Source organism: Cyprinus carpio, chromosome B15 (assembly GCF_018340385.1).
Source record: "Cyprinus carpio isolate SPL01 chromosome B15, ASM1834038v1, whole genome shotgun sequence".
Taxonomy (NCBI): Eukaryota; Metazoa; Chordata; class Actinopteri; order Cypriniformes; family Cyprinidae; genus Cyprinus; species Cyprinus carpio.
The window spans coordinates 12,795,631-12,814,053 of record NC_056611.1 but is presented as its reverse complement, the minus strand read 5'-3'; the positions used below and the strand labels follow the sequence as shown (position 1 = coordinate 12,814,053).

General features: G+C 36.3%; 1 protein-coding gene across 1 annotated transcript in view; it reads left to right on the top strand.

Moving 5' to 3' along the window:
- The first annotated feature begins 491 nt into the window (after window positions 1-491).
- The window catches only part of nxn (nucleoredoxin), a 64,056-nt gene continuing 46,124 nt past the window's right edge, over window positions 492-18,423 (top strand). Inside the window, exon 1 of the mRNA XM_042739277.1 lies at window positions 492-999. Within this exon, the coding sequence (XP_042595211.1) occupies window positions 691-999 (309 nt within the window). The 5' untranslated portion in view covers window positions 492-690. The remainder of the gene's footprint in view (window positions 1,000-18,423) is intronic.

Below are 18,423 nucleotides of genomic sequence, written 5' to 3'. Positions count from 1 at the left end.
ACAGTTGTGGGTTTTTGTTTTTATTTCTAACTTCAGCTAGCCTATTATCAAGCAATACAGTTATGGGTGTTTATCGTACAGAATCTGGTTGCAGGTGTCCTGTGCACTTTTTTTATTTTTTTTTTATTTATTTTTTTTTGCTTAAAGTAGTGCAGTTTTTACCGTTCTGTTGTTTTTCTTTTGCTTTTAGTGGTAATTGAAATGAACAGGGGATGCATGAGGTAATCACTGTAACTCAAGAGACACCACTTTCTCCTTAAATCAAAGGAGTAAATACCTCAAAACATGACATGTACTGATACGGTTACTCTGAGAATCCGTCTATACATTCATCTAAAAACGAAGAAAAAAGTCTAATTTTATGCAGAGATATAGACGTGGTGGTGTGACTGATTCGCTAGATATCCTTGTGGACCGAGGTGCAATTGCAGCATCTCGCCACTAGATGTCGCGAGAGTCTCGCAGCGGGAGTCGGCCGGCGCTGTTGCTGAGGGCCGGTTTATAACAGGAGCGCATTCCTCAACACCGCGCACGGTGGAGGCACACGACGGCCGCTGTCTCTCGAACCGCGGGACTGCCAAACTGGGCGCCAGGGCCTGCGGATATCCATCGAGCACTTTGGGTTTACCTTAAAACCGTCCGAATAAGCCAAGAAAACCAAGCGCGGTCCGCTTCGAGGGCTCAGCAGCGATGTCGGAGTTTCTGGTGAATCTGCTCGGAGAGCGGCTCGTCAACGGAGAGAAAGCCGAGCTGGACGTTCACGCGCTGGGCAGCAAGCTGTCTCTGCTCGGGCTCTACTTCGGCTGCAGTTTAAACGGTCCCTGCAAACAGTTCAACGCGAGTCTCTGCGAGTTTTACAGCAAGTTTAAAAAATCGTCGGAGCACAAGGACAAATTGGAAATCGTCTTCATCTCTTCGGATCAGGACCAGAAACAGTGGCAGGACTTCTTGCAAGAGATGCAATGGCCGGCGTTGCCTTTTAAAGACAGACACAAAAAGGTAAGATGAGCCAGTAGATTTAATAAATGACATGAGACGGGAAATGTATTTAATTAGAGCACTGCTTTTTTTTTTAAACAACAAAAAGACTGAAAGTGTGTGTGCAGGTGTAAAAGATTAAAAAGAAGTCTGATCTTCTGTTTTAAACCCTTTGACCTCTTATTGTCAGATGATAAATGATCAGTTTCATCACTTTATTCTTCTCAATGCTTGGGAACTAATTAAACTAGCTTGTTTTAGTAGTATAAAACTGTAGTCTTGCTATCAAAACTTGGATTTTTTTTTTTTTTTTTTTTTTTTTTGAGGTATCAAGACATTTCCAACGTCCACCTAATACATTATTATTCATCACTCCTATTAATCTAGATATACATCCAGTCGTTCTTATAGCAAAAGAGACTTTGCGATTTTATGGATGGAAGGTGGAAAAAAATCCTGGGATATTTTCATTATGAAATACACAAAGAAAAGCAGCCACATTTGAATTTTATAATATGACTCCCACCTCACGGTATATGAATTACCTGTAATCCCAGAAAATAATAAAGCATTCGTTGTAGGCAGGTGTCTTTTTATTATAGCTGGAGGCTGTGTGCTGCTGGGTGCTGTAAAGGTGAAAACACACACTTTGCAAACCACAATATACACATATTAACCCTAAACCATTACACAATGACTGTCTCAGTGACTGCCAACTTAAACATTTCATGTCCCGTTTGCACTTAAATATACAGTCGAAAATGCAGACTAGTTTTTAGTTTTAGTTTAGGCACATGTAGTGTGGAAAAAAAGTGTTGTTCCGGGAAACCCTAATTACAAAAATTAATCATTAATTACAGAACTAAACTATTACAGAAAATTGTAAAAACAATTAGTGGCTAAATGCATCTTTACAAGGTGAATAAAATAGCTTTTTTTGTATTTGTTAAAAGTAAATGCTCAGGTTGTACAATTACACAAATCGTTATGATATATCTAGATGATTTATTATTATTTTTTTTTTTTAAATAAGGGTGTAGCAATGAGTTGAAATGTTTTTGCTAAGACCTAAACTAACCTGTTTCTAAAGCATTTCATTATTGAAAGCACATTTGGTGTTCAGTTTTTTAACAGGCCCGTTTTATGTCATTTTTTAAAACAAATCTGGAAATTATTACTGCATCTTAGAGCACTTTTAATCGAGTTATCCTCGTGTTTATTCAGTTGAGATCCTGTGGTTGTGAATATTTCAGCTCTGGTATACCATTGATGAGAAATAACCTTTATTAAATGTGGATTGCCATCAGAAACGGTAATTAATTTATCATGATTGTCATTCTAAACACAAACTCCGCTTTGCATAATTTGGTCTGTAAATAATGTTGTGTGTTACTCTGGGGGTTTTTCCCTGTGTGTTTAGCGCTGTATCGTTAGGTTGATATTGTAGTGCAGTATTTTATCCTGGGTTTGAGTGTTTGTTTTAATGGATAATACCATTTGGATCATGCTCAGATTTGCCCCTGTGTCCTGGTATCCATTTTGGTCCACTGCACCAGCTCCTCCTCCTGCAGCATGCCTTGGCACGTCTCATTGAAGAGCAAATGATGTGCGTTTAATGGCTCATACCAGTTTACAGTGGCATCGGTGGCAGCCATATATAAATATTTAAGATAAAATCTGCCACCATGCAAAATGCAGATTGTACTGCATGCAGTGTTTTAATAATACACACTGAGAAACGCTGTGTGTGGTGAGAAGAGAATATTGTTGTGTGTGTGTGTTTTAAGGAAGGATAATTCAATTTAGATTTCTGTTTTTGATGTTGTGTAGCTGTGTAAAAGTAAAAATGGATCTAGTAATTTACTATTTAGATACCATTATTTGTAATAGGCCTAGGCCTTTTTTACATGCTGACATGTTGTGCAAACTATGCAGAGGGTATTTTCATAAGCTTTGAATCTTTTTTTTTTTTTTTGCAAATTTGGAATTTTATTGAACATTTTCCCTTGTGTTTTAAGGTTACAAATGTTGTAAACAAATATACCACAGATGCAAAAAAAAAAAAAAAAACCACTCAAACTAAGTCCAACTACAGATATGTCTCTCAAATCTAAAATGTCTTTGTTTTTGGGTCCTTTATGTTAAATTGATTGTTTTTCTACATTTTCAAGTTTGTAAAAAAAAATCTATTCAAATATTCAGTATATTATAAATGTAATTTTGTGCTTTGTATGGAAAAGAATTATTAATGAATAAATATTGTAATACATTTTAAAATAATAATTATGTGTATATAATAGTAATTATATATATATATATATAGCCTTACCTATAATAATAAATTTCTCTCTCTCCCTCTCTATACATTATTCCATATATTTGCTGTATGAACTTATTCATACTCCCATTCATACAATTTTGTCATTTGTATGCTTGCATAAATATGACCACATATTTTTTATTTCTGCTTGTTAGCAACACTTTTACATTGCAAGTCAAAATGCTTTTGTTGTTAGCAAGACAGACTAAGACTAAACATAACTTTAAAATAATCCAAACCTATTGTTGCTGTTACATGGATCACACATCTATGATCTGTTCCTGAGGCTTATTTAGTTTGTTCTGAGAGGGAGCTGTAAATGACTCGGGCCAGGCCAGATAAGAGTGTTTGTTTTGGAGTAAGAACATCTAGCGTCCTGCAGAGCGTCTGAGCAGCAAAGACTTTGACCGACCAATGTCACATTCCTATTCGCAGCATGAGGATGAATCGTCCTTCCTCTCTTCATGGGAGAGTGCATATAGTGGCTTGTTTGTGTTTGTGTTCTTTGAAGGCTTTAATTGCTGTGTGATGCTGGCCTGCTGCAAAGCAGAGCTGAGGTTGTGGTACTGCGGGATATTAAGTGGCTCATTCCCCTCTCTCTCCTGGGGCAAAAGAGACTGGACTCGTCTCTGTGTTTGGAATGAAATACTAGCTTACTACATACTGGATACTGTGCAGTGTACACTATATACTACATACTCAGTTTTTTTAAATAGCATTATCACATGACCTCATTATGTTTGTTGCAACCTTATCATGTTACTTGTTTAATTCAGAAATGGACTCGAAAGCTTTGCATTGTTGGATACAGTATTCCTCATAATTACTCCTCAGCTCATTTTAGACTTTGTAGTTGGTCATCCATGTATTTTATGCTTATATATAAATGCTATACACTATAGTCAACATTTGAAGTGGATCAAAACCTTTCATCACAGTTGTCCTAAAACCAAAATGCATTCTTGTCTTAGGACAACTTTGAGTAACTTTTTTGATCCACTTCAAATGTTGACTGTATACTGCAGAAATAGTAAGTAGTACATTCCCTGGTCTTTTTCAGTTGCCTTTTTCAGTCTGCTCCATCACCTGGTCTGTCTTGTCCTCCTTCACTTCACTCCGTCTGTCCTGCTTCCCATCAGCCGGAGATTTGCTTACCCAATCATGCAGAGATAAGCCCTCCACACCAAAACAAAGCCCCTAACCATGTTACGACTCTTTTACAAGCTGTGGATTTAGAATTGACTCTGTAACATCTGCAGCATGAAGGCAAGTGAGAGATATGATAACCTGCAAAATGTATTTTAATAACCAATTTAGTTTGAAGTGGAAGTGATTGGATTTCTATAAGCACTTGACTTGTCTCTCTGACCGGAGCTTACTACTTTCTGAGTAAGTAGCTTTTTTGAATAAGTAATCTGCAATCATTAAAGCAGTATGTTCTATATAGAATGATTCCGTGTAGCATGAATCTAATCAAGACATGCTACATTCGTCATTGTCATGTGACCTACCAGTGTTCGTTGCAATGCTTCTACCATTCACAAAATCCTCTCCCATGGCATCATGCAATATTAAATTGTCCAGTGGATGTGCTCTCAGAATCTCACAGTACCAAACACTTGGTACTTTTCACCTCCTTTTTGTGAATACTATGAAATCAGACATACTACTCTTTTTACGTACTGTTTTTGTTTTTTGCCATACTGCAGCTATTCTTACTAGTTGACATTTTAACTCTTTAAAATGTAAACTCAAGCATGTAGGTGTCCTGGTTAATGAGCAATTTTAAGTTACTAAAACACTACTTTTTTTTTTCACTACACGAACACTAAACACCATTATGGTGACACTCATAAAACTGAAATATGCAATAAATATTAATTTAACAACATTAAACGTAACAGGCTACAACCCTATTAAGCATAACTGATAAGAAAAAACTAAAAAGAAACTGTTATTTCAAAGAAAAAACATAACATTTGAAATGCAATGCAGGGAATTCTGGCAACGTCTATTTACAGTTCTTACTTGTTAATTATACAGTATTTTTTCACTTCAAAAACGGTATTTTACTGTAAAATGATCTGAAATGTCTGTTACAGTTTTTCACCGTATATAGTAGGGGAACTTACCACTAACCATTTAATGGGTTTTTACTGAGGCATTTTCACAGTTTTTTTACCGTTAAAATCACGGTAATTTTTTACAGTGTATGGAAAAGAGCAGCTTAAGGTAACGTCAAGGAATGAAGTGAGGAAATAAAAACTGAAACCTGTAATTAAGTGGATATGGTTACCCAAAATGGCTTCTGTTTTCTCCAGTCATGTTTTTTTGTGAAAGGCTCAGAGGAGTCGTGTTTGGTGGTGGGTATCAAGGTAAGTCTGTGCTGGCACTGCCTTACAAGGACACTTGCGTCAGGCGGCGTGGGGAAAGCTGCTCGTAAATCAGTTACGGGTTTGGCCCAGTTACTGCCAAAGCCCAGATCTGTAAACGGAGAGCCGGCGGTCTCAGATCGGAGAGAAAGAGGAGGAGGCTTGCTGGAGCTCGGTTGTGCCACCGTCTCTGCAGATTCAGAGACAGCTGCTCTGAGCTTTTGAGATTGCTAAGGGCTGCTGTCATCAGGGTGTCAGTGATCTGATGAAAAACCCGGCGCTCCCCGTTCATCACATATCCTAGAGCCGCACCCCTCCGCCAGGATTTGATTTCAAGGCTTGCGGCTAGAGAAAGAGGGCCTTATCTGCAGGTGATAATACCGGCTTCACTATCAGTGAACGGTAGATTTGGCTCAGTGTGAAGAACACAGATTTTCTCTCTGCTGAGCGACGCTGTGTGCTGATAATGCTGCTCGGTGGGAAACACTGAGTTTGGGTTAATTGAGATGGACCTATGAATGACACACCAAATTCATTTCAGATTACAAAGATTGTGCTTTTTTTACTACATGATGTAATTTGTAACCAATTGGTGTGATCATATAAGGCCCTTGGTTTTTTTAAATGCATCACATTGTACACTTATAACATTCAGGGTTTTTTTTTTTAAACCCCAAAGTATAATCCTTTTTTGTTTTTTTTTTAAACATTCACATTTTAGCTGACCATTTTACTTTTGGGAAGCCAAACATGAATAATATGGCCAGTATAATTATTTACATTTTTTACAATTCCTAAAATTCCACTAAAAACTAAAATTAGTCAGTTAAGTGAATTTTAATTAAATTCAATCAATTTTATTTTTATAGCGCTTTTTACAATACAAATCATTACAAAGCAGCTTCACAGAAAATTTAAGTATCACAACATTATTTATTTTGGATATTCAGAATGAGAAATAATTATTTTAATCTAAAGATTAAACTTAAGTTTTTTCATTATATATTTGCGTTAGATGACAGCGAAGTTAATGTAAATGTAAAATAGCAGAAATAAACATGAACAATTAAATATCGGCCAATGAACAATAGATTTAAATTGAAAAAAATCTCCAATATCAGATTTTTACTGATATGATACCAATAATTCATGCTTATTAACATTAGACCACCCACAATCACATATCAACATTTGATCAAGAAAGAAAGTCATACAGAAATGGTATGAGATTAAGTAACTTATTCGATTTGATTTAACAGAATGTTCTTTTAAGACATGTAAATATCTGTGTTATGATTAACACTTTGGTTAAAGGGATAGTTCACCCAAAAATGAAAATTATGTCATTAATGACTCACCCTCATGTCGTTCCAAACCCGTGAGACCTCCGTTCATCTTCGGAACACAGTTTAAAGATATTTTAGATTTAGTCCGAGAGCTTTCTGTTCCTCCATTGAGAATGTATGTACGGTATACTGTCCACATCCAGAAAGGTAATAAAAAACATCTTCAAAGTAGTTCATGTGACATCAGAGGGTCCGTTAGAATTTTTTGAAGCATCGAAAATACATTTTGGTCCAAAAATATCAAAAACTACGACTTTATTCAGCATTGACTTCTCTCCCGGGTCTGTTATGAGCGCGTTCACAGCACATCCGGTTCGCGAACGAATCACTCGATGTAACCGGATCTTCTTGAACCAGTTCACCAAAATCGAACTGAATCGTTTGAAATGGTTCGCGTCAACAATAAGCATTAATCCACAAATGACTTAAGCTGTTAACTTTTTTAACATGGCTGACACTCCCTCTGAGTTCAAATAAACCAATATCCCGGAGTAATTCATTTACTCAAACAGTACACTGACTGAACTGCTGTGAAGAGAGAACTGATGAACACCGAGCCGAGCCAGATAACGAACGAAACATTGACTCGTTCTCGAGTCAAGAACCGTTTCTGTCGGACGCGTCCGGTTCGAGAACCGAGGAGCTGATGATACTGCGCATGCGTGATTCAGACTGACACACAGCGCATCTGAACTGGTTCTTTTGGTGATTGATTCTGAACTGATTCTGTGCTAATGTTATGAGCGCGGGTAAACCGAAGGCTTGAATCAAGGGCAATCATCCCCAATGAAGTCATTACGTCGAGCGCAAAAGAACTGGTGAACCATTTTCAGCAACCGGTTTATTGAATCAAACTGTCCAAAAGAACCGGTTTCGCGGAAAAGAACAGAACTTCCCATCACTACCGGTGATCCGAAAACCGATGCAACCGGTTCTTGACTCGAGAACGAGTCAATGTTTCATTCGTTATCTGGGCTCGGCTAGGTGTTCATCTTCACTTCTCTCTTCACAGCAGTTCAGTCAGTGTACTGTTTGAGTAAATGAATTACTCCGGGATATTGGTTTATTTGAACTCAGAGGGAGTGTCAGCGATGTTAAAAAAGTTAACAGCTTAAGTCATTTCTGGATTAATGCTTATTGTTGACGCGAACCGTTTCAAACGATTCAGTTTGATTTGGTGAACTGGTTCAAGAAGATCCGGTTACATCGAGTGATTCGTTCGCGAACCGGATGTGTTGTGAACGCGCTCATAACAGACCCGGGAGAGAAGTCAATGCTGAATAAAGTCGTAGTTTTTGATATTTTTTGGACCAAAATGTATTTTCGATGCTTCAAAAAATTCTAACGGACCCTCTGATGTCACATGGACTACTTTGAAGATGTTTTTATGACCTTTCTGGACGTGGACAGTATACCGTACATACATTCTCAATGGAGGGACAGGAAGCTCTCGGACTAAATCTAAAATATCTTATACTGTGTTCCGAAGATGAACGGAGGTCTCACGGGTTTGAAACGACACATGAGGGTGAGTCATTAATGACATAATTTTCATTTTTGTGAACAACCACCCCAACAACATGATCACAACACACCATCATTAGAGACAGTTCATTTAAAAATGAAAATTTGGTAGCCGTTGACTTCCATAGTATGGCAATGGCTACCGTCAACTGTCTGTTTGGTTCCCAACATTCTTCAAAATATCTTCTTTTGTGCTCAACAGAAGAAAGAAACTCATACAGGTCTTGAACGACTTGATGGTATTTCATGTAAAATTAATTTCTGAGTGATCTGTGTGTATGTGGGTTGTCTTATGTTAATGAGCGGATGGTCAACATGTCATAATCATGACTGTTTATGAATAATGTGTTTTCTGCAGCTTAATTTTTAAAAATGGAGAGCTGTCTGGGAAGGAGGCTCTATGTTTGAGTTTGTCAACATCGTTCGACACACTCTTATCGCAGAAGCTCAAAGAAAATCCTGTTTTCCCAAATATATTGCCTAAAGCTATAGCGGCTGTTACACACACAGATGTGTGTATGTCTGTCTGTTACCCTGTTGAACCTACATATTCTCACAATTGTATGACAAGAGATTATGTAAGGAGCGTGTGTGTGTGTGTAGTTGCTAGCGAGATTCTGCAGAGCTTTATGAACAGCACTTACCAAATTTAACTCTTTACGGCAGACTAGATTTACACCTCCTTTCAGTCCCCATTGTGTCTTTCTCACTGGAAGCTCTGTAATGTTGTGAATGGTTACAATGGGAGTGTGGACGTGGTGAATCCTAGTGGAGGACTGGTTTCTTAGGGTTTAAGTTACCTATTGAGACTAGATGAAAACAGGCGGGGAAAGGCAACGTGAGACTGTCCTGTTCCCAGCAGTCTGTAGAGGGAAAATACAACAATAGCTGTCGGGCTGTGACCCTGGACAAGTTTGTCGTTCAAGAATAAGTTTCAGATGGTAGTCTAGCATGACTGAAACAGGCATTTTTGTCCATTTATCACCTTGTGGCAGGGGTACAAGGAAACTGAAAATGAACCACACAGAAATGTGCAGAGATTTCATCTTCAACACAACATCAGATTAAAGTCTGTAATGATTCAGTGGGCCAGATTTATTACCGGGTTAATTTAGAGTCTGCAGTCATTTTAGGAATGTCTAGTCCAGCGTTACTGAGCAAGTCAGAGTAAACACTGCAGGCACATTATTTCGTAGGGAGGACTGAAGCCAGAAACATGCTCAATGTCAGTGGTTTTCAAAGTGGGGTTTGAAAAAGTTAAAAGTAATGTACTGTATTTTAAAATATTCGATTTATATTGCTTTCTTTTTTTTATGCTAATAATGCTTAATATGGCATCCCTTGTAGCGCTGCAGAGAATACAGCTTCATTCTTTGCATAGAATGAGCAGCTTTTGAGAAAAATCTGCCGTTTTGCTCTCTGTGTGATCCCACAGATGTGATCTTATCAATGCTGTCGTTGAGTCAGTGATTCAGTGATGGTGTGTGGTGGCTGGTTGCCCGATGGTTTAGTGTTGAAGCGCAGCACAAACATGTCGACTGTCTCTCCTTGCAGTCTGGCACCTTCACAAACTGGCGCCGGCCCTGCTGTGAATCTGCTGTTGACTTGAGTGTGCGTGGAGAGAAATGAACAGTTTTTTTTTTTGTCTGGTCTTACCACAAAGTGAGAAATCCTGCCACAGTGTTGCTGTGGTATCAGTCTCAACTTGTCACTAACTTTTACTAGAATGACTTTCTTGCTTTCAGTTTGCTATTTGTAGGATGTTTCTAGGATTATAATTTACAAAACAAAAGTCAATGGTGAATATTTTTTTTTTTGGACTATAAAGTGCCAAAAATACTCAAAATTAGTACATACTAGGGAAATTTTAGGACCCCAAAATATTATACTCACACCATCATGAGGTATGAAGATGGCTAAATATTTTCTTTACAAGATTTTTACAATTATAAATATTTTTTAAACATATTTAAGACAAATATTTTTACCAAAATAAATGCATAAGCTAATATTTTAGGTAAGCATAACTTTTTATTTATTTTTAATTAATTAATTTAAACATTTAAGTAAACATTAACTTATTAATTTATTTGAACGCATTTATTTGGTTAAACATTAAAAAAAAAAGAAATAAAAATTTTTGTTTACTTAAATGGTTAACAAAATAATTATGTAAATGGTTATATTAACTTAAATACTTAAAATAATTAAAAATGAAAAGTTGTTTACTTAAAACATTAACTTGTGCATTTATTTTGTTAAACATTAAACTTAGATAAGTTAATATTTTGAGTAAACAACCTTTTATTTGTAATTATTTTAAATATTTAAGTTAATATTACCATTTACATAATTATTTTGTTATCCATTTAAGTAAACAAACATTTTTATTTCTTTTTTTAAATGTTTAACCAAATAAATTAGCTTTTTCATAATTAATTTGTTAAACCTTTAAGTAAGCATTGACTTATTTATTTATTCAAACATATCTAAGTTTAATGTTTAACAAAATAAAAACTAAAAAAATACTTTTTTATTTTTAATTAATTCATTTAAACTTTTATTTTTGTATTAACTTTTGTATATTATGTTAAACCTATTTAAGTAAATATTACCTATTTATTTATTTCGTAAAACATTTAAGTTGAAAGATTAGCTTTTATGTATTTATTTTTCTAACTATTTTGTTAAACATTTAATAATTTAACATTTTTATTTGTTTATTCATTTATTTAAACACATTTAAACATTTGACTCTGTGCAACCCAGTCAATTTTGAGACGTGAAGAGCTTTCATGTGTTGTTTTAATATACAAAAAATATTGTCTGTTCCCAGCCATCATTCTGCTGGAGGAAATGGAAGTTGGGGCAAAAGAGAGTGAATATCTTAGAACTCCAAAACCACTGACGTCTTAATTAAGGGTCTTGACGCCTGGGATGAAGATCTTCATTTTTTTGGCCTTGAGATCAAAAAACCCCACAGTGGAAATATGTAATTAAGGGTTTTATTATAGTTTACCCTCTGCTAAATTCCCTCAAAGTATTAATCCATTTGGCCTTTTTCTTGTCAGAATTGCCCAAAGCTATAAAAACTGGAGTGCATTTGTGATTAACAAGAGCTAAATTGAATGAGTCATGGGGGTTGATGAAACGTTATATAACCCTAGTGCTTGAACTCTGCCACATAGCCTGCGGAATGAACCGGGAGCATGTTTCTCCTGCGGTAAGTGGGAAGATCTGGGGCCTTACCAAACCCTTCTAATCGCTTCATCTCAAGTGGATTACAGCCGATTAGCGCCTCTGAAGTCATCAGAGCGACCCCTTGATCCGGATGGCTCTGTTTGTGCCCTCACCTCTGAGGGACGAGACCCGCTCTGACCTGAAGTGACTCCTGTGTGTCAGTCACTCTCCACCAGCTTTGTTGGGATTTTCTCTTGGTGACTTAGACAGATGTTAGATTTGGAGAGCAGCTGCTAAGCTCCAGTCACTGACTCGTGTACAGGGTGGGAAATTAACACCAGCTAAATGCAATTTTGTTTTCACAGTGGCGGGTAATTTTGTGGGCAATGTGTTTCTCATATTCCTTTGACAAAAATAGCTGTTGTTTAGAAACAATGTTGTGCTCCTGTTGAAGTAACATATTATATTTAGAAGCTTGTTTGACTGTTCGTCTCAATCTTCTGTGGTGTTTGTGGCTGTCAGCGGTTTCTCAGAGATTTTGTAGCTTATGTTAAAGTTTTAGCTCACCAAGACTGCATTTATTTGATCAAAAATACAGTAAAACAGTAATATTGTGAAATACTATTACAATTTAAATTAACTTCTTTCTTTTTGAATATTTTAAAATGCATTTTTTTGCCGTGATGGCAATGTTGTGAACTGAGGCTCATAATCTGGTTTGAATCCACTTATGACAAGAGACAGTGTGAATGCAAAGACAATACAATTATCAAACCTGTCAGGATTAGGATTGCTCACAATTGTTGATTTATTGACTAGTCATCCAAAAACCACTTATTTAGTGAGGCAGAGTAGTTTATTTATACGGTATGTATGTGTTTCCTGGAAAATGTTTTTAATGCATTTATTTCATGCATTTTTTTTTTAAATAAATTTCACATATTGCCTATATAGAGTTATGTTAAATAAAGCCTACTTCAATTGAAAAATTAAAAACAGCTGAAAACGTCTGCATTCATCAGCTAATGGGCATACTGATGGTAAAGTTAATTTTCCAATCTGATCATGTAATAGTGTGACTGTATCTAAAGGAATCAGACTAAGTTGTCTGTCATGCCTCTTTAGCATAATATCCAAATGTTCCTTACAGGCATGTGCTGTTGAACTTCGACTAATAAACCGAAGATATTGAGTGCTAGCTTCTGAAGGCTATACGTCTGTTTGTGTGGTTTTTATTTGCCAGGGGTTATTGCTAGTCCTGCATGCTTCTCCTGTTTCAGCTTTAACGGTTGGAGGGCCTTTATGTGCATGCAGACCCAAAGCTGTTGATTGACTAAAGGTGCAGTTGTGGCTAATAACAGGACCGAGGTGCTGCCCTACAGCATGTACATTAGCTTTAACAGATGTGAAGTGTGGAGGAAAAGAGACATCATGCCGCTGACCCTGAAATTAGCTCTATTTTATAATGTCTCAAAAAGTGTCCGAGTTCAAAACTTTCCAATAAGCGAAAACATTAAAGGATGTTTCCACAGTCTGTCATTGCTTTTCTTTTCTTTTTATTAGTATATCATCTGCAAATGTGTTTTTAACATTTGTGCCGAAAGTGCTTGCAGGGCCTCTGGAACCTGGACGTATTTCCTGCTGGCTGCTTTTGTTGTATAGTGTCAAATAAAATTCCATCTGCTTTTTATTGACCTTATTATACGTCTGGTGTTTCGACAAAGGATGTCATACAATCTTTGCGGCTTGTGTGCCCAGTACGCACTCAAAAAACCACTGTCCTGAGCTTTCTTTGGGAAAATCCTCTTTATTTTTAAAGCGAAAGAAAACAATGCAAATCCTCTTGTGTTACACATCTCGTTTCTTTGGGATTGATGTTATCAAATTGCATATGAATGCAGGGCTATCGTTAGTGTGTGTTGGCACAGCCAAGCAAGTAGGACAAGCCTCATAATTGAGTTTTCTTGCAGTGTGGTTTGGACTCACAGCAGACTGAACTGCTGCTCTGAAAACTGTGAGCCTTCAGTACTTCACAATTGGTGTCTTGTGATTGAATTGTGGGAAACGACGGAGAATTTCCAGAATGCAGAAGTGTGTGCTAAAATGAAAAGTTAAGAACCGAGAGAGTTTTAGTAGAAGGTTATTTAGGGGTATTCTGCGTAGGCCAAAGTGGCATTCACAGTGAATGACAGGAAGTCGGTCCTTTTTAATGACATTAGCTGTGAGTTTTTAAAAGGTTGAGAAAAGTTTTACTTTATGGAAATGAGTGTCAATGAAATATCTTAGCTTATTTTTCAAGGCAACCATCAAACAATCCAACAAAAAAATGAAAATTTTCCAAACATTTACCCACCATCAGACCATCAACGATGTAGATGAGATTGTTTCTTCATCAGAACAGATTTGGAGAAATGTAGAGTTACATCACTTGCCCACCAATGGATCCTCTGCAGTGAATGGGTGCCGTCAGAATGAGAGTCCAAACAGCTGATAAAAACATCACAATAATCCACAAGTAATCCACACAACTCCAGTCCATCAAGAGCTGTGTGTTTGTAAGAAACTTTAAAATTTTGTCCATAGTAACACTTCCTCCATAAAAAAAAAAAAGTCCATCTCTGTTGTCCTGCCCTCAAAATCCACTGACATATGTTTAAAACCATTTTGACTGTTTTCAACTGTAATCAGTGCCTGATCTGTGCATATTTCTCTCCTGATTCAGAGGATGTTTTTTCACGGAAGGAAGTATTCTCATGGATTATAGATTCTAGCAAGTGCATCACTTTTCATCTCACGAGACATTAATTAATGGACTGGACTCACATGGATTATTTGTTTGATTGTTTTGATGTTCTTATCATTCTGATAGCTGATATTCAGATAAGTATCTGATCATGAGTTTTTCAGAAATAATTCTGTGTGAATTTTGTGTAATAGTTTCTGTGGTAAATGAAGCGGAAAGAATCGCAGGCTTTTTCCATGAGAGCTGTGGCAACAGTCGGCGGTCACCTCCCGCTGAGAGCGAACCGTGGGGAGTCTGTGTGACTTTGTGGATGGCCGTAAATGCTGTTTTGATTAATCATTTTCTCTGCAGCCTTTGAAACTGAGGGGGAATTGATCCCGAGGCCGGTCGAAATGAAAGGGTTTATCAGCTTAAGGCGCTTGTACGAGCACGAGAGGTTGCATCTTTTGAGAGCGTTCTGGATAGATGTGTCCGGGCAATTAGAGACGCTTTGTACGTCTGTGAGATTACTGCTGTGGAAAAGCGTAGCGTGTCCCATTTCTGTTTAGCATTGTTGGTGCAGGTTAAACATTAAACCAGATGTCGATGCTTGGGTTTAATGTGTGTAGTTCTCAAGCAGATATGCTGAAAGTGGAAGTTATACAGTTTGTCATTGTTAAACTTTGTGAACTTATTCTGTTGACGTTTTGAAGAATCTGCCTTTCTGGTGAATTATTTATTTAGCTGTTTTATTAAAGAGTTTCTCTCTGCTTTGTAAAGTACATCAAATTTTAGCAGCATTATTTTCTTATTTGCAAAAGATTTGTTTCTCAAAATTTATTTTAGAAAGCATGTATATTTATCTGTCTGTCTGTCTACCTTTCTATACAAAATATTGGTCTTTTCGTTTGCCTGTCTGTGTGTATAATCTGTATCTATTCACCCATCTATCTAGATCTGTCTAAGCTGTATTTATCTGTTCAGTTCTGACTGTCTGTCTAATCTGTATCTTTCTGTCTGTCTAATCTGTATTCAACTAAATCTATGTCTGTATAATCTTTATCTATCTGTTTGTTCCTCTAACCCAGGTTTTTTCCTTGTTCAAAATGAGCTTTCTGATCATGTGCACACAATGTACCCACCCTTCAACTGGCTGAAACAAACACTTTTAACAGGCAATGTATTTTTGAAATTAACTTGAAATTAAATAAAACATACCAGCTAGTAGGGGCCCTTTTGTAGTATAGGTGAACATATAATATTAGGTTGTTAAACATTTCATGAAACTGAAAATCTTTATCCGCTCCTTATAGTCTCCTGGTACACATTGCATTGATCCAATGTACATTTATTCACTTAAAGTGTCTTTCTAGAAAACAAAATATTTTCTTAGAACTTTACGTGAATTCTTCTGATACATCATGAAATGCAATCACAGAAGGGTAACAACATTAGCACCAAGCTAAGACTTTTTATAAAATTAATAGTACGCTTTTACTCAAATCTCACTTCAAACCAGCGTTGAGTATTTGTAATAACCTTGTAGTTTTTTATACTAAGCTACCAGCTTGGCTTTTTTCATTTAAATATTCTTTATTGTTAAGGAAACACCCCAAATCTCATTAAAATAACATACAAACCATATATATTGTAATCGTGTGTTAAATATAGGGCCCTATGAAATCTATTTTATTTTTTCCCAAATTCCAAACTAAAATCTCAACAATCCTAATTAATAAATAAAATACAATTAATCAAAAAAAAATCACTAATAAATAAAAAAAAAAATGGAACTTATACAATGTTACATCAGCTTATTAAAAGTTTGAGAAAAAATACATGTTCAGGGCCCTATGAAATATTTTCTTTTCTTTTACCATATGTTTTATTGTTACCAAATTCCATGTTTCCATGTTTATGTCAAATTATTTGAATGCATAAAAGCAACTTAATTTATTCACATTTATTTTTAGAATAGCCTTATGAAATGTTTTCTTTTTCCTCAGAAATTCTATATTGTGTATCTGGTTATCAAATGAAGGCATAAAATATTAATTTAATTTATCTTTCAATTATTTAAAGGGGCATATGATGCGATTTCAAGTTTTCCTTTCTCTTTGGAGTGTTACAAGCTGTTTGTGAATGGATAAGATCCCTAAAGTATTAAAGACTAATGTCTCAAACCCAAAGAGATATTCTTTATAAAAGTTAAGACTCATCCACGCCCCCCTAAATGCCTCAAAGCCTTCCAAAAGAGGACACAACTATAAATCAGTAGTTAAGTTGTATTTAAAACACTGTTCCAGAACAGATCAACCCAAATATTCAGATGTGTGCAACGCATATTACGGAGGACGAGGACTATTTCCTGTTAAAGTAGCCTACAATGCCGGTGTTCTGACAAATAATGCAGACTCACAGCCTGTAAGTACGTTTTAATATTTAAATTATTTTAATCGGATGATTTAAACGCGAGTTTTGAGCAGTGTAGAGTAGCGCTTGTTGTTTGTCGTTTCTCCGATCACAAATACATAATGGTTTTATGTTTCTGCGGTGCGGTGCAATGCAATGCAACTAATAAAAAAGACAGTATAATCATTATAATCAGTAATTATGTCCCCACTGAATGCAACAAATGCCTCATTAGTAATGGGTTTTATTGGTTTAGTCTCGTCGCACCGGGACACAGCATCACAGTATGGCAAGGGGTGTAGCATTTCCATCACACGCTTGAGGTATTCGGCTAATCACAATGCACTGTATAGCTGTCCAATCAGAGCACACCTCGCTTTTCAGAACCATGAGCTTTGTAAAAATCAACGCGTTTCAGAAAGGTGGGGATGTGTTTTTTGAACCTTAAACCACATAAACACATTTCATTACACCAAATACACAAAATAATGTTCTTTTTTTAGCAACGTCATATGACCCTTTTAAAATTAAACTATTTTTTTGGCAAACAAAGGGGATTTACTATTAAAAGTAAAACATGGAAAAAATGTTGTGTGATCATTTCTTTAAAAAATTAAGTTTTAATTATTTTAGTAGTAGTAGTATGTACATTCTGCTGAACAAAAATAAATATATTTCTGCTGCAATGTATTCAAGTTAAACCGTACTTTTATTTTGACGGGTTGCCGTGAATACCTTTTATATTTCTGTGTGTTTATCATATGACGCTAGTTTTACTCAAATGTAATGGTAAAATACTCATGAATTTACTCTCAGAGCAGTTCTGGTGATGTTGTTCATGTATTTTTGTCCTCATTTAGTGAGAAGGCAGATGCTGAAATCACCGCGAGGGTCGCACGCTTCAGTGTGTGTGTAGTAGACGAAACCGCGCGTCATTCATTCATACAGAGATATGATCACGTAATCTGAGTTAATGCTCATCAGATCGCGTAAATCAGTGGAAAATTAATAGAAATTATGATTCTGTGTAAAGAAATATCAAGTAAACTTGTATAAAAATATCAGTATTCTTCCAAATATGAACTAAAAGCTCTAATGGAAGCAGTTCAGTGATGCTTGCACGTGACTGCCTGCATGAGTTTTGTTGACAACCAGAAGTGCCAAAAAATTTGGCGGAGGCGGCTGCCTCATAATTCTCTATGCAGGAAAAACCCTGTAATCTGTTTATGTCTGTCTAGATCTGTCTAGATCTGTCTATCCATCTATCTTTCTTTACAAAATGTCTGTCTTCTTCTGTCTGCCTACCTTTCATACAAAGTATTGGTCTCTGTCTATCTGTCTATACAAAATATCAATCTTCGTCCGAATATCTGTCTATATAAAATATCAGCCTCTGTCTGTCTGTCTGTCTGTCTGCCGATACAAAATATTTGTCTCCATTTGTTTGTCTTTCTGTCTGTCTATGCAAAATACCGGCCTTCGTCTCTGTCTGTCTATAAAAATATTGGTCTTCAGCTCTCCGTCTGTCTGTCTGTCTGAACAAAATATAAGTCTTCGTCTTTCTGTCTA